The sequence below is a fragment of the Quercus suber genome, unplaced genomic scaffold (genome assembly GCF_002906115.3).
Source record: "Quercus suber isolate HL8 unplaced genomic scaffold, Cork oak 2.0 scaffold_1179, whole genome shotgun sequence".
NCBI lineage: Eukaryota > Viridiplantae > Streptophyta > Magnoliopsida > Fagales > Fagaceae > Quercus > Quercus suber.
Genome location: NW_027070578.1, coordinates 9,301 through 33,510, shown reverse-complemented (window position 1 = coordinate 33,510; position 24,210 = coordinate 9,301). Strand labels below are relative to the sequence as shown.

At 34.5% G+C, this 24,210-nt stretch overlaps 3 protein-coding genes across 3 annotated transcripts; 2 read left to right on the top strand and 1 right to left on the bottom strand.

Annotated features, from left to right (window-relative positions):
- Positions 1–388: 388 nt before the first annotated feature.
- LOC111992262 (caffeoyl-CoA O-methyltransferase) lies at positions 389–3,237 on the top strand. The gene is made up of 5 exons (XM_024024133.2): positions 389–582; positions 741–820; positions 941–1,085; positions 1,205–1,336; positions 2,672–3,237. Exons 1-5 carry the CDS (start codon positions 490–492, stop codon positions 2,963–2,965), a joined length of 744 nt encoding a protein of 247 aa, XP_023879901.1. The 5' UTR covers positions 389–489; the 3' UTR covers positions 2,966–3,237.
- A 10,225-nt stretch (positions 3,238–13,462) lies between these two features.
- Positions 13,463–14,566, top strand: LOC136065808 (uncharacterized). Its single transcript, XM_065769488.1, has one exon. The coding sequence runs from the start codon at positions 13,463–13,465 to the stop codon at positions 14,564–14,566; it is 1,104 nt and encodes a 367-aa protein (XP_065625560.1).
- A 6,348-nt stretch (positions 14,567–20,914) lies between these two features.
- Positions 20,915–23,735, bottom strand: LOC136065807 (uncharacterized protein At4g06744-like). Its single transcript, XM_065769487.1, has 3 exons — positions 23,592–23,735; positions 21,869–21,968; positions 20,915–21,723 (listed from the first exon to the last, which is right to left on the bottom strand). The coding sequence occupies exons 1-3, from the start codon at positions 23,733–23,735 to the stop codon at positions 20,915–20,917; spliced, it is 1,053 nt and encodes a 350-aa protein (XP_065625559.1).
- Between the last annotated feature and the right edge of the window lie 475 nt (positions 23,736–24,210).

Below are 24,210 nucleotides of genomic sequence, written 5' to 3'. Positions count from 1 at the left end.
TCTATTATACTATTTTAACTAATTTTATTATCTATCTACATTGCTGTTAGCAATAAATTTTTAATTTCAGAAAAATAAAATATATTCAAATAAATCCTTAGTACCTACTACTTAAATACAAAAATTCAGACGTCATAAATACCCATAATAACGTCATGAAAATTGAAGACCAAACCTCGTAGACTACAAGTCCAAAACCAATGAACCAAAAAAAAAAAAAATGACACCCAAAAATTGATTAGTGGGGTCCTCTCTCACTCGCCCAAAGCCCCTCACGCTTTATCGAGTCCTCACCAACCCCCGACCGGTTTGGCGGGCGGTCCATTGCCAACAACTTCTGACCGGTTCAAACCGGACCTTAGCTCCAATATATACCCCTACTCTGTCCCTTATTTCTTCTCAGGTTCACCGTATTTGTTTGGTGAGCACAAAAATCTAGCAGACAACCCAAAACAAAAATCGAAGAAGTAAGAAAAATCATTTACATCAATGGCAACCAACGCAGAAGGAACACAAAACGAAGCTGGGAGGCACCAGGAGGTTGGCCACAAGAGCCTTTTGCAGAGTGATGCTCTTTACCAGGTATAGATATATTGCATGCCATCAAAGAAAGACCAAGGAAAATTGAGCATTTATGGGCTTTGAGCCTTTGAAGCTCTTGTTTGATGAGTTTCATTTATCAATTTTCCATTTTTGGTTTGTTAACATGTTGTTTTTCTTTTTTGGGTTTGATTTTGTAGTATATTTTGGAGACCAGTGTTTACCCAAGAGAGCCTGAGCCCATGAAGGAGCTTAGAGAGATTACAGCCAAGCATCCATGGTGAAGATCATGACTTTAAAGATTGATTCTTTTGTCAAAATTTAGATATCCCATCATATATTAATTAAGGTTGTTGTGCACTCTGTACTAAGCGTTTTTTGGGTAATCATTAATTAACAGGAACATCATGACCACCTCAGCTGATGAAGGCCAATTCTTGAACATGCTTCTCAAGCTCATCAATGCCAAGAACACCATGGAGATTGGTGTCTACACTGGCTACTCTCTTCTAGCCACAGCTCTTGCTCTTCCCGAAGATGGAAAGGTGAAGAAGAAATTCATGAAAACCCCCCATCACAAAAACAAACACACACAACCAACAAAAACAACAATCCAATAAGAACATGAAAATTAAAAGTTTGTATATTTTTTGATTGTGCACAGATCTTGGCCATGGACATAAACAGAGAAAACTACGAGCTTGGCCTGCCTGTCATCGAAAAGGCTGGTGTTGCTCACAAGATCGACTTCAGAGAAGGCCCTGCTCTCCCGGTTCTTGACCTTATGGTCGAAGATGTAAATTTCTCTAACCCCCTTGCTTCTTCTTCTTTTCACTTCTTTCTTGTTCTAGATTGGAACAAATTTGACGACACTTACAAGTTTTTCTAGATTTACACAAATATCATATTTTAGGTAGAATAAAAAGGTTGTTCTGTTCTTTCTTTAGTCAGAACTGGACAGAGTTGAACGGCACACAAAAAAGTTTAAGGGGGGCGTTTGGTAGAATAGTTTGAAAATTATTGTTTATAATTTTTTGAAATACGTGTGAGTGAAAAAGTGTGTTAAAATACGTAAAATACTATTTAAAAATTAAAAAATATTGTTGGAAAATACAAACTAAATGGGCCCTTACTAGCTGTACCCAAACATTGCTTCAAATATCATAGTGATTGGGTAGAACAAGGGTCAAGGAGGAAAATGTCATCTTCTTTTCTTTTCTTTTTTTTAATATGGAAAGTTCGAAGAAATTGAAGATAAGGAGAGCATTGTCGGTTCTTAAAAAAAAAAAAAAAAAAAAAGAGCATTGTCGTATTTGTATATACAATGTTTCGAGGAAGAAAAATGTGCTGCCACCATTATAGAAGAGAGAATTGGAATCTAGAGTCAAGATCTTGTAACTTAAATTCACATTTCAAGATATTTTCAACAAAAGATTTTCGACAAAAATATTTAGAGTTAAAATTTATATGCACTGATAATAACAAAAATATTATGAAAATATGAAAGAAGAATTGGAATCTAGCAAAAGCATAAAAGTAGGGGTGTAACTTAGGCCTTCTAGACTAGACTTCAATTAAATTTGTATAAGTCATTGTGTGCGTAATAATGAATGAACAATATAGTTAAATTTATTAAACTTAAAAATAAAGATAATTCTTTTAGAATAATGCTGTAGTCAAAAACTATTTTATAATATTTTTACAAATTATTAATATGATAAATTCTTATGAGTTTTAATATGAGTCTACTACTAACATCACGTTTATATTTACTAATAATTATTTAAAAATTACTAAAGTCACATCAGTTTGTAAAAATATTATAAAATAATTTATGTATTTTTTTTTTTTATGGGAATAATTTATGTATTTTATACTATTGGGCAATCCAATCTTGAATAATCAAAAGTTTTGACTAAAACCAGGTTCTTGATTAGTATTTTTTACAACTAAGGTTGTTTCTATTTTTATTATAGCGGGGCTATTAAAAACCATTTTTCCGGTATTTTTATGCGAATCTTATTCATAACCCTTGTCACGTTCTTACAAACAAACAAGTCCTTCTAATCTTGATCAGAATAGAACAGAGTTTTTAATACTGGGTTATTTGATTTGGTGTGGTGAACCTCAGGAAAAGAATCATGGGGCATATGATTTCATATTTGTGGACGCTGATAAGGACAACTACATCAACTACCACAAGAGGCTGATTGAGCTTGTAAAGGTCGGAGGAGTGATCGGGTACGACAACACCCTATGGAATGGCTCTGTGGTGGCCCCACCTGATGCACCACTGCGAAAGTACGTGAGGTACTACAGGGACTTTGTGTTGGAGCTCAACAAGGCTCTTGCTGCTGACCCTAGGATCGAGATTTGCATGCTTCCTGTTGGTGATGGCATCACTATCTGCCGTAGGATCAAATGAGGGGGTCCACACCAAAATTAAAAACACTCTTTTTATTTTTCTAATTTTCCACCCCTTTTTTTTTATTTTGTATTTTACCATTTGTATTTGCAATCTGAAAGGACCCTGAACGATTGAAGACTAGCTACCATAATATCAATGGTGCTGATTTAAAATTGTTGTCACATAATCTCTTGGTGATATTGTTAAATGTTCTATATATATTTAAGTTCCAAATGCAAAATAAGATAAAATTGTTACGGTTAATGAGAAATCTTTGTTGTTTCTGCTTATAGCTTTTTTTCTTTTCTTTTTTTTCTTTTTCCTATGGGTACTGTTAACGAATATCCTAAACACAAATATTGTAGTAGGGTAATTCTTACATGTGGTAAGAATTCTTAAACACACATATGGTATGGTCAGACCCATAGGACCTTGCATGCAATGCAGTGGTACATACCAACAACAATCTCATCTTACTCAACTGGTTTCATTCTTCCTTCAACTACGTTAATTCGTCCACTTGGCTACAAACTTACATTATTAAGCTTGGCAAAAGTTATTGTGATTCTGTTCATTCTTTTATATATGCTAGTAAGTTACTCATGCGATACACGAATAATATTGTAATATTTTATATAAAATAATTTTAAAGAATGTTGTACATATATTATAGCATAATTGTTATAGAACTTTGTTAGTAATAAGTTCATCATAAGAAGCAACAATTGTAAATTACACACATATCCTTTATAATTATTCAATTTAAGTAATACAAAATTTAAAAAAAAAAAAAAACAAATTTGGAGGAATATAGTGGAATAAAATTCGATAAAGAATTTGTCTTCATCTTTCTCCTTAATTATAAAACGAAATACACATCCCAAACACTCATAGTCAATTACAAACTTTACAAAACCCGCAACGTTCGACCTTAACATCAAAATCATAATTGCCGTTGTCACTCAATATAAAATGCAATTCCCCTCCCTTGGTTAGCCTACTCATATGGGTTAGGATTAGATGGGACAACAATATTGGAGCTAGGTAGGTGTTGTTGAAAAATTGAAGGTAAATAACATCATTTTTTGTCTATGTGTATTTGTCATGGAACGTCATAAAGGCTATAGGTAGGGATATATAAAAGAGTATAAGTGCAAGGGGTGAAAATGGTGAATTGAAGTGTGAGGGATGAAAAGTCTTAGAACATTAAACCAAAGGAAACAAAGAATATTTATTTTTTAATTAGAATAGTCTTGAAATATTGAACAAAATGAAACAAAAAGTCAACATTTAATTTATTCTTATCTTTAATGTGACACTTGAGAATATTTTAATTCTCTTTGCAAAAAATGCGCTACGTGGCAAAATTTCATACTTTTTCACATGAGATCTCTACTTTTATATATAAATATTGATGTGTGTGTACATAATTTGATTTTACATTTTAAAAACTTTGTTTTTGTTCAATTTTATGCATCTAGTAAAATATTAGGGGAAAAGTTAATTTAGAAGCTTTTTATGGAAAAAAAAAAATAATAACTAACTAACTAACTATTTTGAGAACTTTTTATATTTGTCATAAAAGTGATATCAAAATTTTCTTAAAATGATTTATTGACAAATGCCCTAAGGGCACATGATAATTGGACAATTTTGGATACAAATTTTAATAAATCTAATGTTGGATTACATTATCTTCGTATATTTTCTATGCTTGCAAAATTTCATGGTGATCAGAGATCAATAATCATGTCATCAATCAATTGTTTAAATTTAAGTTTTTCTAGTTTAAAATAATGCATAAAAAATGAGATTATGGATCAAATGGTAAATAATATCTTATTGTTATAAAAACTGGCATGCATTTTAAAAATATAAAAATCATGTAATCCAATGGTGAGATTTTCAAAATATGATTTCAATAGCAAGTTATTATTTGGTATAACATTACTTAGAGTTACACTAGATATAACTTGAATTCAATCCATATATAGTTAAGTTCAAATTACACCAGGCGTAACTTTAAGCAATGTTACCCCATTCAATAATTTTTAATTAAATGCAAATTTTGACAAATTCATCATTGGATTATATTATTTTCGTATATTCTCTACACTAGCAAAATTTCACGATGATCAGAGATCAATAATTATGTCATCAATCCATTGTTTAAATTAAAAATTTTGTAATTTAAAATAATGCATAAAAAATGATATTATAAATCGAATAGTAAATAACATCTAATTGTCATAAAAACTGACATGTATTTTAAGAACATATAAACCATGTAACCTAACAATGATATTTTCAAAATATGAATTCAATAGCAAGTTATTATTAGTTGGTGCATTAGTATAACATTACTTAGAATTACACTAGATATAACTTGAACCAAACTTGAAAGCTCAAAAATGTGTTGAAAACACAAGAGCTGTTTAGACCCTCAAATAAAAGTTATGGCTCAATTGATTTTACACTAACTTAATACTATGTGCGGAATAGTGTAAATGCGAGCAAATAAACAAACAAGCTACTCTAATCCATAAAATTAACAACACAGTGGTAAAATAGAATGTAAAAGAGTAGGGAAGAATGATGCAAATACAAAGACAACACAGCGATGTGTTATCGAAGAGGAAACTGAAGAATTCGGTGAAAAACATCTTCGCCGCCCTCCAAGCGGTAGTCAATTCACTAGACAATCAGTTGAAATATATAAGTTAGCAAGAGACCCTCCAAGTCTAATCTACCCGATGTACCTAAGTCCTCCAAACTCTTACTCCAACAATGCTTCTCAGAACTGTGTCTTGTCTAACTTTCCAGATCCCACAATACGCACAATTGCATCTACCAAGCCTCACTGGCTTCTTTTGGCAAATTCTCAAAACTTCCCAAGGTCCAAAACACTCTCTACACTTTGAATAGGTGTGGACTGTATTTGAGTATAAATCTTCTCTCAAGGTATGACAATAGGAGAGGGAAGGAGAAGAGGCTAACAATGATTTCTTACTAAAGATGAGTAACTCTCTCTCTAAAAGATTGGTGTGTGTGTTGTAAAAAACCTATCTAGGGTTTTTCTCTCTGAATGGCCTCTCCTACATTTGTGGGTAATGAGAATATATATAATATGGGTAAAGGGTAAGAAAGTCACACATTAAAATCCTTCAAGCAGAATGTTTCGCGACTACCTTGCGGGAAGGTCTTACCCATGAGACACTCATGAAAATGATAGTCTGGCACGACTCTTCAACTTCTAGTCATGTGCTCCACACATGCCCTTTTCGCGGGAACCTTTCTCGCGAATTTCTCACGAGCTAGTCGCAAAAAGCACTGATCTTCAACTAAGCTTGAGTCTTCATCAACTTAATACTAAACCCAATACAATAAAATCTCACAAAATATAAAGAAATAAATTAAAGCAATTACAACACTTTTTGTTATGTAATAAAGCTAACATAAAACATAATTGTAAATTATAACTTTACACAACTCAACCCATATATATATATATATATATAGGGAAATGTTATCGAGTACCGCTAAGGCATTAGTTAAGAATCCATTTTAAGAAATTTTTGATATCACTTTTATGAAAAAAAAAAAAAAAAAAAATGAAATGTTATCGAGTACCGCTAAGGCATTAGTTAAGAATCCATTTTAAGAAATTTTTGATATCACTTTTATGAAAAAAAAAAAAAAAAAAACTGTCAAAACATTAATTGCTTCTTTTTCTTTTCTCATAAAAACTTTCTTTAATTAGATTGTTAACCAATATCCTATAACACTCGTTAACATGACCCATATATATATACACACAAAGAGCCTTATAATAAAATGTTCCAAGTCCAATATGGGGTTACCTAATAGGTTATGAATACGATGTTGCCACATTGATCGATCATTGGTGGACAGCGAGGTCACCAATCCACCCACCAAAACTGAAGGATTTCAAAGGATGATTGCGATTACTGCTTGGTATGAATAATTAACTCTGAATATGATGTCCTACCGCTCATTTCGGCTTTCCATTATTTGGTAACCAAACTTTTTTCAAAAAAAAAAAAAAAAACATTTTCATTTGGAAAAAGACGTAAATGGCTCTTTGAGAACGGTTTATAATTGTTTTTAGTAATACTTTCTTAAATGGCATTAACAGGTTGTAGAAAGAAATAATAATTCTTTTTTGTTAATGCATTATTGTGGTAATAAAATTTCACCTGAGCAAAATTTCAAGGTAGATTGTCATAGAAATGGCCCACATGGGTGTGTTGTATACAGTGTATTATCCATTTTATTTCCTAACAAGGTGATGTGAAAATGAAATAAATCATTTTTTTTTCATGAACAAAATGAAATAAATCACAAATCTTAGATTTTTTTTTTTTTTTTTTTTTGTGGGTAGAAATAAATCTTAGAATTGATGGGCAATTGCATCAGTTTAGTACTATATTATATGGTCCATTTTTAAATTATGGTGTAGATTGCTTTTTCAGAAAATATCATCGTTCTCACCTGACACATACATAGCTTTCATGTTGCGAAATTTTAAGGGTTGTTTTAATGAGGATGTTTGACATTAAACCACTTTCAATTGGTTTGTGTGGCACAAGAGAGAGGCGAAATTGTGGGCTAGACTTTGTGATATAAATCATTGGCAGGTTAGCAACTGAAGTAGAATATTCAGAACATAACCAGGTTCTATCAAATAAAATAAAAAAAACATAACCAGGTAAAACCTCAAGACTATAAAGTAGTAAAGTACCAACAGATATATTTCCGGGATATTTCAATGCTTATCAAGTTTTTGAGTGCACATTTAATTTAGTCTAAAACTTAGATAATGCAAAGCAGATTTATCACAAAAACTTTCTTTTTCTTTTTTTTTGGTGGTTTAAAGATAAGGCAAATGCATCATGGGTTGGACCATTTGCAAGTTGTAGTTGTAGGTCAGGTGTCTTACTCCTATGTCTTGCCTAACGGAGGGTTAAGGTTTCCATGTCATGTGATAGTATTGACAGAGAGAGGCTATGGAAGTTGAATAATCAAATTCCCTTAATTACAACCCCCTCCTCTCCCCCAATTGAAGGGAACATGATCATCTTCATTTCATCAATTTCATGGTTAAGATTTTAAATACTTAATCTAACTGTAAATAGACAGTTGTTATATCATTTAAAATTTTAAAGGACGTTACAGTTAGTTCATACACTTTTATATTTGTAAAATTTAATGTGAACCATGAAATTAATTCATTTCAAATGGAATGATCTTTTTCTTCTTAAAGTGGGGGATCATCTTTAACAACTTTTTATATAATGAAAGTTTGAAACTTCTCTCCAAGATCATCTTTAAACTTTCACCCAAATTTAAAAGGGAAAAAAACATCATTTCTATTTGATCTAACTACTTTTTTAACATGCTCTCTAACATACTCTCTAACCTTTCTTTATTTTATTAAATAATTATTTTTACTCTTTGATTTATTTTTTCCTCATATTTTTTAACTTGTCCCCCTCCACAATCTTGCAGTCGGCCCAAATCAATATTTCTTTTTCCTTTTCTTTATCTTTTCTTCGTTTTTTTGGTTTTTGACTTTTATTCTTGGTGAGAGGAGGAAAATTATCTTATTATAAAGAGAAAGAGAGATGAAAAAGGTTGATAGAGAAAAACTGCCATTTAACCTCAAAAAAGATAAAGAGAAAGAGAGATGAGAAAGGTTGATAGAGAAAAACTTCCGTTTAACCTCAAAAAAGATAGAGAGAAAGAGAAAAAAATTAATATCTTAATTGAGTCGTAGAATATTTTAGTCCCAAAATATGTTTTATAGAGCTACAATGGCTCTTCATGTGTGCATTTAGCGTACCTCTTTAAGAAAGAAAAAAATTCAACTAAAATATTTATTAAAAAAAAAAAATGTTGGGACCACAGGTTCACTATCCAAAGAAAATGGAGAGAAAATTAGCTTTAAGCTTATTGGAAATGCACATTACCATCGGGTTAGGTAAAGGAGTTCTTTAGCAATTAAATGAATAATAAAATCATAATCAAGCCCAAAAAATTCATACATCAGATTGATTAGCCACGCACATTAGTCAAGTCTGGCAACCGGGGAGGTGTATTGTATGATTCATGATTGTATCTCATCAAATCTTTTTCCTTCTCATTCTCCCGCTCTTTCTTGTCTAGGGAAAAATATACTATGTATCTGAAAAATATACGTTGTGTAGGCTATGGCTAATAGCAACACCATGGTGCGTTTGGGTTTGGATAATAGGATTTGAATTTAAGTGATTAAGATTCAAATATTATATTTGGATAGTTTTAAAATAAAAAAAGTTTAAATTTAACAAATTCACCAAAAATTTTAACCTTTTAAAATAATTAGTATGTAGTCATGCTACTGCACGGAAATGGATATATTATTAATCATGAGTTTATTCATGTTTAAAAGGCTCAGTTAAATCTAAATTCATATTATTAATCAGAAAATTTCGTTAATAAAACTTAGCAATATATATATTTTACACAGAAAGATGAACATTGGTGACAATGTTTATCCAAAAGATCCATTCACGCTTTTGAATCTTCAATCTCTATTGGTGATTGAAATTTTCGCAGCTTAAAAAATTTTAAATTTTAAAAAAAAAAAAAAAAAAAAAAACCTTGGAGTTGTACTTATTTTATAGTTTTACGATGGGTCATTTTGTAACATGATGGGCATTTGTGTGAAGAAAAAACCTCTGAAGTTCCACGGCTGATAAAAGAAATTCTCTCCAATCTATTTTTATAGAGAGATTGGTTTGTGCGTGTTTTTATACATCCTTCATAGTTGTATTATCACGAACCAGGTCCAATAAATTTAGATTGGTACTACCAATTCCCAAAGCATGAGTGTTTAATGTGTTATTAATTTCATCTCATTGGCTTCTGCACATAACAGCAAAATTAAAAATAATTAGATTGTGCACATTTACAGTAAAATTGGACTCTAATTTCAAATTCTAATTGAACAATTGGAATGAAAATATATAATAGTAACAACAATAGAAAAATTCAAATAAAATTTCGAATTAAATTGTAACAATCTGAATAAAAAAATTCCAATAGAAAGACAGGGTGGAGTGATCCACTTCAAGAAGGCGACCAAACTTGCGTAAATATAGAATAATAAATCTCTCTCCGAAAAATTTACATTGTTCATAACCTTTACCTTCACTGAAAATTTTAAAAACACAGTGACTCGCATCTGCCTTCTAGACATCTACAGTCAGGTCCTTTCCAATTCGCGTGAGATTCCATTGATCACTAAGTTCCTTTGCAGCCTGCAAAAAGTATCATCCATCGGTCCACAGCAGTGCTTTCTTCATTGTTATAGGTGCCAAACCTGAACAAAAAGCCAAATATAAGGATAGTGAATTTTAGGCATAATGTGCATCTAATCACATATTAGCAATTTATAACAAATGTAAAAATGTAAATTTTGTAAGTGAATAGTAAACAAAACTCAGTGTCAGAACCAAGAAGAAAACACTTTAATCCGAAACTCAATGCAAAAGTAAAGATACAAATTTTGTAAGCAATTTATAACAAAGATGCAAACTTTGGCTTTGCTATCTTTTTGAAAATTATGCAATGTACCTAAACCAAGTTCTTATCACTGATATTAATCTATTTGGTTTTCACGTTTGACTGTAAAATCAAGAAAAAACTTAATTAGCACAGTAACTAACTTGACCCGATACATAGAAGTGGTTTTAATGAGAATAAGCCCACATACATTTAGCCACATGATGAGTTCTTATCACCGATATTAATCTCTTTGGTTTTCACATTTGACTGTAAAATTATGAAAAAACTTAATTAGCACAGTAACTCACTTGATCCGATACATAGAAGTGGTTTTAATGAGAATGAGCTCACATACATTTAGCCACATTATGCAAAATTCAACTTCAATTTCAGATTCTAGACACATGGCACAAAATTAGAGTCCTAATTTGGAATTCAATTCCACACTTTCTCTACTTCACCTATTATTATATATATAGATATATAGATATCTAAAATTAATGAATTTAAAATAAAAACATTTAAAATTTGTTAATTTAAAATCTAAATTCAAGTTTCCAACTGCAACCTAAACCAAACTAATACAGCATTTAAAACAACTGGGGTAGTGTGATGGGGAATGTCTCACAACGAGGAAGTTGTGATCGAACAGCAATATTGACAAGTTCCACACAGGCATGAATGTCTCTAATTAACACCAAAAGTGACCTCTATAATGAACAATTTTTTTCTTTTTTTTTTCCTCTGTACGTATAACTTTGGATAATCAATGACTATATCAGGACCAGTTGTGTGCGCATGTATGTGGTGTGGACCTGTGGGTGGCTTACGAGGTTGGTGACATGTCCATAACTCCTTATAGTCATCCTAAGTATTAAAGTCACAACACTACGACGTGTCCTAAAACAACTATCCTATAACAGCTTCGTGAAAGAGAAAGACTCATTTTAATGCCGTACTAAAAAATTAGCTCCAACAACCTTTTCAAAATGTAAATTTTTTTCATTTTTTTTAAGTTGTTACAATTGCTCTCTTAGAACATTTTTAATAGATTCTCTAAATTTTTGTACTGTTTGAAGAGCGAATAGTTATATATATGTTTTTTATGTATCTACTTTTTCAAATACGTTTTTCAACAGACTCTCTATTGTTTTTTTATTTTATTTAAATATTATTTCTTTATCTTTTTTTAATCAACAAGAAGGAGAAAGAATTGATATAATACTACCTGCTAAAATTTTTTAATCAAAAAATTCAATTACTAATAAACAGTAGCTCATCAGACTTGGTGAGCTACTATTCATGAGCAAAATAAATTGTGAGATCTAGAGATACCATTGGAGACCTAATTTTTGGCTTCATTCTTTATTGTAGGGAGTATTTTGGTTTAACATTTACTATTGGACATGCTCTTAGTGTGGAGAACCTTGTAGCTTCTCTATACAACTTTAATACAATAAAATATTCATTCTCATTTTTTGTATTCATTTTTTATTCTCTTTCTCTCATATGTACAACTCTCACCCTCTCTCTTCTTCTTCTTCTTCTTCTTCTTTTTCTTCACTCTCACATACAGACAACTCTCCCCCTCTCTTCTTCTTCTTCTTCTTCATTGTCTCTCCCATCTTCACTCTCAATGTCTCTCTCCTCTTCTTGTCTAGCCACTGCCCAGTTGAAGCCACCACCAACTGATCAAACCCTCCACAAAACCCAGCCATCGATGAGTCTAACAATGAGTAGTATTGGTGGGTTATCTAGGTCTAATGATGCGTAATACAAGCAAAGTTGAGAGTATTTGATTTGGGTGTTGTTGGATGATAAAATTAGAGTTAAGATTTGGATGATGTTGATTTGGGTGTTGTTGGATAATAAAATGTGGGTTTTGAGATTTGGGTATTGGATAACAAAATCTAGGTTTCAAGATTTGGGTGTTGTTGAATGGAGAAGAGTTTTTAGTGTTGATGATGGTAACTGTGGGGGGAAAAAGGCCCAATCTAATATAGTGGGCCGAGAACCCATGTGAGGATTACTGTGTGTCCGAAGAGAAGGAGATGGTAAGGGCAAGGCCCACCTAGAAGGATGGTGGCCATCCAAGGAGACTGCCTTCCGTCCGAGGAGATTTTATTTCTCGGACGCGAATAGTGTGGATCAATTGAACGTATAAAAGGTCAAAATGATCTTCCGAGGACTCCTTCTGATCAAGATAAGTTCTGAGTATACTTGGAAACGATAAGGATGAAGAAATATCTAAAGAGAAAGCTGCTACCACCGTATTTAATGCTCTGCAGCAACTTTTTTTGCCGCATTTATGTGGAGAAGACCCCTGAACAGTGTATCCTCACCTACCGCCACTCACACAGAGCTAAAGGAGATGCTTGACATGACATATACTCAAGTAAACTCACGGATGAGGTACAAGTGGACGATGGAGATGAGGAGAAAGGAGGTTATATAAAGGAAAGAAGCTCCTGAGGGAAAAGGGGAAAAAGAAGGAAGAAGAGAGAAGAAAAGAATAAGAACTTTATTGTAACCCTAAGATCTGTATTCACCACATAATCAATAATATAGCTCTTCGGACACTCATTATTTACGCGTAAATTCATGTTGGTTTGTGCTTGGGGGTTGTGATTAGTTGTTGTCGATTCCATAATCAACCTAACTCTTTCACCCATACTCTACAAATTCATTGTTTTGGGCTTGGGCCACAAATCCTAACTCTATAATTGGCGCCGTCTGTGGGAAGAGCTTGAGTGTAAGGGGAACCAATAGCAGTTGGTCATGGCTGAACCAGGGCAACAACCGGTAGAATCTAGGGCGTCCTAACATATAGATCATTTTCTCAATTTGGAATGGAGACAAGATCGTGAAGGCAGTGTGCATACTACACACACTGAGCGAACTCAACCTCGTGGCGGAAGTCATGTATCTTATGCAAAGAAGAATAGCATGCAAATAGAGATTGAAAGGTTAAGAAGGGAGTTGCGCCATGCGAAAAGAAAACGTACTGCCTCGCATTCTGATGACAACTCGGGTGACGAACAAGACATCACTTATGAACAAAGGTCTCGAACTCCAATCAGTGAATCTTTTTCATATGAGGATGAACACCCTCGCAAGAATCAACCTCAAAGGCCATCACATGGAGGGGTGGGAAATGATGCCATGAGCAAGGCTCTGAATCAAATCTCTAGGTCACCTTTCACGCGCAGGATTGAAGAAGCAAAGCTTCCTCGGCGTTTTAACCAGCCAACCTTCACTATTTACAATGGTAAAACGGACCCTGTGGAACATGTGAGCCATTTTAACCAAAGGATGGCTGTCTACTCCAGAGATGAAGCTCTGATGTGCAAGGTATTCCTTTCTAATCTTGGACCCGTGGCAATGAGGTGGTTCGACAACCTGAAAGCAGACTCCATCAATTCCTACCAAGAGCTCACTCAAACTTTTGGTTCACGTTTTGTCACATGTCGAAGGGTGGCCAGGCCCTTATCTTCTCTGCCATCCTTGAGCATGCGTGAAGGTGAGTCCCTTAAGGCATATTCGGATAGATATTGGGAGATGTTTAATGATATGGAGGGCAACTTTGATGCAATGGCCCTAGACACGTTTAAGCTGGGTCTTCCCACTGAGCATGGTTTAAGGACATCCTTGTCCGGCAAGCCTGTCACTAACATGCGTCAACTTATGGACCGTATTGAAAAATATAAAAGGGTTGAAGAAGATCAACAGCAAGGGAAGGGTAAGGATAAGGTTATCCCCCAGGATAGGAAGGACTTCAGGTCGGATCGTTACAACAACAATAAGCCGTGGAGAGATTTCACTGGGCAGTCGGGGTCAACAAATGCTCAAGCAGTCAATACAGTGTTCAAGGAGCTAGTTCATCAAGTTCTGGAAAAGATCAAGAATGAATCATTCTTTAGGTGGCCGAGTAAAATGGTAGGGAACCCTGAGAGATGCAATCACAATCTCTATTGTCAATACCACCAAGACCATGGGCATGCCACTGAAGACTGCAAAAGTTTGTGGGATCATTTGGACCATTGTTATTAATTTCGTTCCGTTCCGGCCGGAACGGGCGGAATTTCTCGTACCAGTATATAATCCTGAACCAGAATACCCTTTGTTCCACCTCGGGTCAAAATCCGGCCAGTTCCGGGGCATTCCGGTCATTCCGGTGTGTTTCGGCAAATACCGGCCGAAACTAGAGATTCGGCCGGTATGTGTTTTGGGTTTGCTTCACACTTCAGGTTCACAGAGATCGAAGAAAAAAAATAAAAATAAAAAAATAAAAAGAAAAAGAAGAAGAAAGATAAGATTCACATCAGATCGAAGAAGAAGAAAAACAAAATTCAAGTCATGGACAAAGCTCAAGAGCTGCCATTAAAACTCACTTCTTCAAGCTTGTGTCTCTGCCACTTCCACTGGAAAAAGAGGGAGTGTGAGACTTTTATGAGGCTTTGAATAAAAAAACTTTGGAATATTTCTAAAATCAAAGCCACTGTTTCTCCTTCAGCTTCATCCTTGTTGCTTTGAGCAACCATACTTCTCTGTTGGCCTTTGTTTGTGTGAGGAAGAGTTAAGACTTAAAACTTAAGGATTCATTAAAAAAAAAAAAAAAAAGATAAAAAGCGGAGAAGTTTGTGAAGTAGAAGAAAGGAGGAGATCAGATGAAGAGGAAATGATAAGTGCAAAATACGTGTTGGCTAATGAAAATGGTAAGGAAACTTCTAGGAAATTTCCTACTTAAAAACTATTCATAAATACTTAGTTATTTACAACAATGCCACAAGTAAAAAGTTAAAAAATATTTACATAATTTTTTTTTTATCCACTTCACTGAATTTTTTTTAAGGTAAAAGTTTATACACTATATTTATTGCATTATTTGTAGAAAAATTATAAATAAATATTTTTTTAATCCCACTTTATTTAATATTTTCTAAAATAAAATAAAATTAATTACTTTACATAATAGTAATAATATCTAGTTATATATACATATACATATATATATATGTATGTATATATATATATATATATTTTTTAGGAACTCCGAAATACCCTGAAACGGTATGCCGAAATAGGCCGGAACCGAAATATTTCGTTCCACTGGACAAACTGAAACGGGGTCCGAAACGGAATTAATAACATTGATTTGGACCAGTTGGTCCGTGAAGGCAGGTTGAGGCACCTCCATTAGGTACTATTAACGTCATTTTCGCAGCGCCAAGAAGAACAGGGTCCTGGCCGTCCAAAGTTATGTCAGTGGCTCGGCTACCAGCAGGGGATATTGGCCGAGATCCGAGGAGCTCTAGACAGGCTGTCCCGCCCGTTTTAGGCTTTTCGGACGAAGATAAAGCTAGAACCATTCAACCTCACGACGATGCTTTGGTAGTCACACTCAGGATCGGGAGATATGATGTGAAGAGGGTGATGGTGGACCAGGGTAGCGCAGTGGAGATTATGTATCCTGACCTCTACAATAAAAGGGCAACAGGCTAATGGTACACTCCCCACTTCAGCTCATGCTTATAAGTGGGAAAGTGGGGGGGTTTCTAATCGATGTGGGACTCTGAGCCAAGGATTACAAGCAAGCTATTGGTCCTCTCGGCAAAAATTTTTTTTAGGAACTCCGAAATACCCTGAAACGGTATGCCGAAATAGGCCGGAACCGAAATATTTCGTTCCACTGGACAAACTGAAACGGGGTCCGAAACGGAATTAATAACATTGATTTGGACCAGTTGGTCCGTGAAGGCAGGTTGAGGCACCTCCATTAGGTACTATTAACGTCATTTTCGCAGCGCCAAGAAGAACAGGGTCCTGGCCGTCCAAAGTTATGTCAGTGGCTCGGCTACCAGCAGGGGATATTGGCCGAGATCCGAGGAGCTCTAGACAGGCTGTCCCGCCCGTTTTAGGCTTTTCGGACGAAGATAAAGCTAGAACCATTCAACCTCACGACGATGCTTTGGTAGTCACACTCAGGATCGGGAGATATGATGTGAAGAGGGTGATGGTGGACCAGGGTAGCGCAGTGGAGATTATGTATCCTGACCTCTACAATAAAAGGGCAACAGGCTAATGGTACACTCCCCACTTCAGCTCATGCTTATAAGTGGGAAAGTGGGGGGGTTTCTAATCGATGTGGGACTCTGAGCCAAGGATTACAAGCAAGCTATTGGTCCTCTCGGCAAAAATGATCTCTACAATAATAATAAGTGAAGATGAAAGAAACTCAAATTAAAATTCTAAATTAGAGTTCTTTACGCCATGTGTCCTAAATTATTTATTCTTAAAGAGTTTTATTTCTTAATTTTAGAATCAAATGTGGAACCACATCATAAATATTCATCCAAGTAAGTTATTAAATACAAAAACCAAAGAGTATAGAATAAATGAATCGTAAAAAAAAAAAAAAATGCTTCACAATTTTTTTTTTTAAATGGACAATTTACATTTTATACATAATAATATCCTTATAAATTTTTTTAAAGAGTTAACAAAATATAAAAATGACTATCAATAGTATTTAAATTATATATATATAAATTATATTATGCATTTTATTATATATTTTTTAGTGTATCCATACATATGCATGGAGTTACAAGGTAGTTTACTTAATATGGAAGACAATAATTCTCCCTGATATGAAATCAAAAGTATTTTTTATTAAAGAAGTAATGAGTATTCTTTTTCCACTAATGAATATGATTAAAGCAATATGATAATTACATATATCCCTACAACTATCAAATTTAAATATATAACAAACAAGTCAATAACAATAATTTAATTTAATTCGTTACTCAAATCATTATATAATATAAATATCAAAGAAACAAAACAATAACAGGGAAGATACAGCCACTATCAAAACTAATAAATATGAAATAGAATAATAGAATACTAAAAATTTGGCTGATTGTTACAAAACATATATAAAGCTTAAATTAAAATAATAGAAAACATTTTAGTACTTTGCAGTTTGCGCATATAAAATAATAGAAAATTTAATATTATTAAGAAAATTAAAACTTAAAACACACCAAGCTGTAAAGGTCACCAACTCAAGTAGATAGTCATCCTTTCTAGTTTCTAGGCAAATACACAGTTATCAAGAATCAAGATAAGTAGTTGTTATTTGGAATATTTCTTCAGATTTGGTTTGCTGTGTGGGTGTGGTGTAAAGTTTTTTGTTTGGTTGAGTTAATCAACCCTCTAGTTTAAGTGTTTAACCCCAGTTAAGTGTGTGTTAGCATTTTAAATGAGGTGGATCGTTTTTTACCATTGATCTTCTTCATTTCAAATCCTCACCATGTACTGGAGCCTCTCCATTTCAAAGGAAAATGGAGAGGATCCGGATCCGTTGTTATTGGATTTTGGTGTAATGTGTCTGCATAGATATTCGCAATTTACTCAAACATAAACAGAGAGAGAGAGAGAGAGAGGATTCAGAGAGGTAGATGATGTCAATGTACTACAGATGATTGTTGATCTGGACGGAACCTGCGTCGGTCGTGGAATGGAAGCTGTAACCATTCTGTTGAGTCCGGCTTAGGTACTTAGTGACTCAGGTTTAAGGGAATTTTGTTTAGTCAGGTTAGGTGATTTTTTTTTTTTTTTTTTTAAAGCCGTTTTTTTTTTTTTACTTAATAGGAGGATTAATTCTGGTTTACTGACAAAGGATTTATTTTTGATAGTTTTTATATTATTTTTTTGGGTTAAAAGATAGAAATTTTTTGATATACTGGATAGGAATCATAGGATAGTGGATATTGCAGCGCAGGTTTGGTAATTTGCTGAAAGTCGCTTTTTTACAACGTATTTGGAAGGACAATGGGCTAAGAGTATCCTTATCAGCTGTGACATAATTTATGTCATTTTACCACATTAAAGACTTACTTTATTATTTTACAACATCATTTTACAACATACCATTTATCAGATGTTCTATACTTCAATTCTATACATTAAAATAATATTTACTACACATTAAAATAATATAAACTACACAATAAAATAATATATCTAACACAATAAAAAACATCTACAACACTGCTGTTGCCGCTGCTGCCGCCGCCACCACCACCACCGTGGCAGCCACAATCCATTGTAAAACCACCACCACAACCACCGTCATCAACAATCCACCCCAAAACCCATTAAAAATAGAGCAACACCCACTAGCACAGCAACTCAAACCCAGAAAACCCAATCAAAACCCAGGCAACCCAAACCCAAGCAACCCAGGCAACCCAAACCCACTAACACCGGCAACCCACGATCAAGATCTCACCTCACCTCAACGTCGATGCCCACGATCGTGACGAACACTTTGATCTCACCTCAACGTCGATGCCCACGTCGATTCCGATTGGCGATGACGATGACGATGCCCGGAGAGATTGGCGATGACGATGCAAAATGAAACCGGTGAGACGACGATGATGGATCGACGATGACGATCGGCGATGACGGATCAAGATCAACAAAACAGAGGTGAGAGGGAACGGTGAAAGTGAAGAGAAAAGAATAATCTGAGGAGAGAGGAGAGAGAGAAAACAGAATAAAAAACAATAAAAATTATGCCACATGTGAACAGTACCGTTGCAAATTTGCAACGGTACTATTCACATGTGGCAAATTTTATGGGATTTAGCACATCTGATAAAATGAGATTTTGGTGTTTGGTGTGATAAATGTGCCAAATATTTGGCATTTGGCACATTTACCACATCTGATGGTGATGTTCTAAGGAATGTATCAGATGCTTTTCTTAGTTCATTGTATCAATTTTTACTGGGTTTTTCTATACTAATTTAAAATTTCAGAAAGGCCCAAATGAATTTTAAGAGAGAAACCAAACAAGTAATATATTTGGGCTATGGGCTAAGGAATGGACCGGATGCTTTTATTACTAGTTCTTTCTTCTTTGTATCAATTATTTTTTGAATTCTTATAAAATATATATATATATATATATATATATTTTTTTTGAATTTTTCTGTACCAGTTTAAAATTTGAGACTTTGACTTGACTAAAAGAAAATTTGAGACAGGCCCAAATATTTTGTTTAAGAGAGAAATCAATAGAATATTTTTATTTTCTCAAAACCTACGGGAATAGGTTCTACTTTTAACAATAATACGCAGGAATAGGACAAGTTTATACTTATAGTAGTTTATATTTAAAGTAATATTAGACAATTCCCTTTTTTTAAAATGTTCAGGGGGCAGTTTCAAAAAAAAAAATGTTAAGGGGTCCTTGGCCCGCCTCCGATGGCTGATTAGTGTAAGTCTACACTTAGTCTTTTTTTTTCTTTTTTTTTTCAGAAACTACACTTAGTCTTATATATATATATATATATATATATATATGTTACCAACTCTTTCCAATCTCAAAAAGTGTCAGAAATGGGCACCATCACATTTTCTTCTTGGTTTTTCCTACCAAGGGTCCGTTTGTTTCGGGTGAAAACGTTTTCAGGAAATGGTTTTACGGAAAATTGTGTGTTTGGTAGCTCCAGAAAATTCGGTCAAACGGAAATTGACCGGAAAATAACACCCCTCACACCGTAAAACGATTTCCGTTCCTATTTTACCTTCAATGCATTTTCGGAAAATACACACCCAAAGAACAAAATGGAAAACCCAAGCCGAAGAACACCTGAAGAGCAGAATGGAAACCCAAGCCGAAGAACACCTGAAGAACCATTTCCCGCCGTGGCATGCAAGCCACCGAGGTCACCTCCGCCGAACCGCCGAACCATCCCTCATCCCAGGATCGCATCGCACCGAGATCGCCTGAGAGTGAGAGATAGATCAACGGAGGACGGTGGCAATCGGTACCTCGCACCGATCGCACTGAGAAAGCCGCCGTCCTCCGAGATCACACCGGATTTGATGATTTTGACCGGAGATCGCACCGGATTTGATGATTTTGACCGGATTGGATGATTTTTTTTCTTTGTGTTTTGTTTCTTTTGTTGTCTGTGAATTGGGAAATGGTGTTGGATGATTTTTTTTCTTTGTGTTTTGTTTCTTTTGTTGTCGGTGAACTGGAAAATGGTGTTAATATTTGTTTGGAATGTGAGAAAATGTGAGAAAATGTGTTTCCTAGTATTTTCAAGAATACAACCAAACACATGAAAATATTCTGCATACAATTTTCATAATGCAACCAAACACTTGAAAATATTTTCTTTTCCTGAAAATAGCATTTCCGGAAAATAGGCTATTTTCGGAAATTATTTTACGCAAACCAAACGGACCCCAAGTCTCTTGTTGCTTTTATGTTTGTACAATGAAGTTGCTTTTGGTGGTGGCTATAGCTATACTTCTCCTCCTCCACCTCTTCCTCCACTCCCACCTCCTCCGCCTCCTCATCCTCCTCCTTCACCTAAATGCCTTCATCCTCCACCACCACCACCACCACCACCACCCAGCCTCTGATCTCTGATTAGAAAGGCCTAGAATGCAATTTTTCCTAACATCAAGTATCTTTTTGTCAATCAACTTCCGGCATTTAGGACCAACCTGAGTGAAGTAGTTGTGTGATAAGGAGAAGTTAGACAGATTAGGCAACTCACAAACAGCCTCAGGAACCTCCGCATAGAACTGGTTTCGAGCCAGGTTGAGCAGCTCTATTTTGACCAAGCACTGAAATGACTCTGGTATTGGACCTGTCAACTGGTTGCAGCTCACATCAAAAACTGTGGCCTTTTTCAATAACCCAATTTCAGATGGCAAGCACCCAGTGAGCTTGTTGCCCAAGAAGAGCACCTCAAGAAGGGTTACTGAAGCTTGGGCAATGGTTCTTGGGATTGGCCCAGTGAACATGTTGTTGGCCAGAGTGAGATAAAGGGCTGGCGTGGAGCCAAGATTACTTGGAAGGTTTTGCTGGAATTTGTTGTTGTTGATGAAAAGTACGTCCACATCTAAGGTGAACACTTTAGGTGGAACTGTGCCATCGAAATTGTTAAACCGGAGGTCCAAGAAAGTCAAATTTTTGGCACCAAGAACTTGATAGGGGAAACTGCCACAGAGCTTGTTGTTACTAAGGTCCAGCTCGTAGAAGTACGGATTTTCGGATATTTTGCTGGGGATGTCACCAGTGAAATTGTTGGAGTTTGCGTGGAAGAATGTTAGGTCTTNGGGGAGGTTCCTGAGGCTGTTTGTGAGTTGCCTAATCTGTCTAACTTCTCCTTATCACACAACTACTTCACTCAGGTTGGTCCTAAATGCCGGAAGTTGATTGACAAAAAGATACTTGATGTTAGGAAAAATTGCATTCTAGGCCTTTCTAATCAGAGATCAGAGGCTGACTGTACTGCATTTTTCTCCAAGTACCAAGCTTGCCCCAATCTGCAATCCTTGCACAAAGTAATTCCATGTAAGCATTATACAGGTTCAGTTGGTGCCTCTGATAATCAACCAATGGCTGTAGCTCCTTCACCAAGATCCTATGATACTCTTAAACTGCATAGGTTGTGATTTTCCTGCTCTAAATTGACTTAATGAGGTTAAGTCATGAAGGGCCTTCGTATTATATTTGCATGTCTGTTTATTCTCTTAACATGTGTTTAGTTATGAATAAGCAACGGCCATCTTGACTTGAGCAGGTGCTAATTGATGTAAGCAATGTATTACTGAATATCGTCGATCATAAATGGATTCATCAGATTGTCTTCATGAGATTGGTTCAATGCGTATTGCTTATTTCATCTTTTATTTTCTTTGAACAATATTTCATCCTTTGCTTATGGTCAAGGAGTCTTTTGGCTAAATATTGCTAAAATTAAAACATATTTGCGTTATAGGTACTGTTTGAAGTTATTTGTGGAAACGAGGAGAGAGATTGAATTTTGGCAACAGTGTTGCCGAAATTCAACAAAAAGTAGGAGAGAGAATAAGAAAAAGAGGAAAGAGAAAAGCCTAATGTCAGGAACAGTAAATTTTGAATTTCGGTAACAGTGTTGCCGAAATTCATCTGCCCAAATTTTCTACGCTGCCCGGATGAGTGAGAAGTGCAATAATGAGTGGGTGTCCAAAAAAAAAAAAAAAATTGTGGCAATGGTATTGCCGAAAATGGTAGGGGAAAAAAAAAGTGAATGCGGAAGAATTAAAGAAAAATATATAAAGTGTTACGTACACAATATTTTTACAATATTTTCATAACAAATCACAGGTAACTGGTTATTATTAATTCAAATTTAAATTTAACATTGAGATTACTATTTTAATCCAACAATAACAATAAGTAATAACTTGACATTTAGAATTTGTTGTAAAAATATTGTAAAAATTGTGTGCGCTTCATTTCTTTAAAAAAAAAAATTTTCAATTGTGGCAATGGTATTGCTGAAATACCATTGCCACATTTTTGAAAAAAAAAAAAAAATCCCAATTGTGGCAATGATATTGTCGAAATACCATGGCCACAATTGAAAAAAAAAAAAAAATTCCCACAATTTCAGCAATGTATTGCCGAAATTGTGGGAATTTTTTTTTTTTTTTTTAAATGTGGCAATGGTATTTTGGCAATACCATTGATTCTCTAAATTTTTATACTGTTTAAAGAGCGAATAGTTATATATTTTTTTTATGTATCTACTTTTTCAAATACATTTTCCAACAAACTCTCTATCGTTTCTCTATTTCATTTAAATATTATTTCTTTATCTTTTTTTAATCAACAAGAAGGAGAAAGAATTGATATAATACTACCTGCTAAAATTTTTTAATAAAAAAATTCAATTGCTAATAAACAGTAGCCCATCAGACTTGGTGAGCTACTATTCATGAGCAAAATAAATTTTGAGATCTAGAGAGACCATTGGAGACCTAATTTTTGGCTTCATTCTTTATTGTAGAGAGTATTTTGGTTTAACATTTACTATTGGACATGCTCTTAGTGTGGAGAACCCTGTAGCTTCTCTATACAACTTTAATACAATAAAATATTCATTCTCATTTTTTTTATTCATTTTTTATTCTCTTTCTCTCATATGGACAACTCTCCCCTTCTCTCTTCTTCTTCTTCTTCTTCTTCTTTTTCTTCACTCTCACATACAGACAACTCTCCCCCTCTCTTCTTCTTCTTCTTCTTCACTGTCTCTCCCATCTTCACTCTCAATGTCTCTCTCCTCTTCTTGTCCAGCCACCGCCCAGTTGAAGCCACCACCAACTGATCAAACCCTCCACAAAACCCAGCCATCGATGAGTCTAACAATGAGTAGTATTGGTGGGTTATCTAGGTCTAATGATGCGTAATACAAGAAAAGTTGAGAGTATTTAATTTGGGTGGTGTTGGATGATAAAATTAGAGTTAAGATTTGGATGATGTTGATTTGGGTGTTGTTGGATAATAAAATGTGGGTTTTGAGATTTGGGTATTGGATAACAAAATCTAGGTTTCCAGATTTGGGTGTTGTTGAATGGAGAAGAGTTTTTAGTGTTGATGATGGTAACCATGGGGTGCAACGGATTTTTGGAAAAAGCAAATATATCTATATATTACTAAAAGCCAAAGCATAGCATTTATTGTTACTACGCTCCTGTTGAGCAACATCAGCAACCATGTCATCCATTTATTTTTACATTTTCTTTTCTCCATTTAAACTTTTCTTCCCCTATTTTTTTTTTTAAACTCTTCTTCTCCTTATTAATTCACACACCTACTATTATACTTC

Bases quoted from the DNA above. Each gene is read 5' to 3' on its own strand.
- LOC111992262 (XM_024024133.2), top strand. From the start codon at position 490: ATGGCAACCAACGCAGAAGGAACACAAAACGAAGCTGGGAGGCACCAG. The intron at 821-940 runs GTGAAGATCATG...ATTAATTAACAG, and splicing joins ATTACAGCCAAGCATCCATG to GAACATCATGACCACCTCAG. The intron at 1,086-1,204 runs GTGAAGAAGAAA...GATTGTGCACAG, and splicing joins CTCTTCCCGAAGATGGAAAG to ATCTTGGCCATGGACATAAA.
- LOC136065808 (XM_065769488.1), top strand. From the start codon at position 13,463: ATGCAAATAGAGATTGAAAGGTTAAGAAGGGAGTTGCGCCATGCGAAA.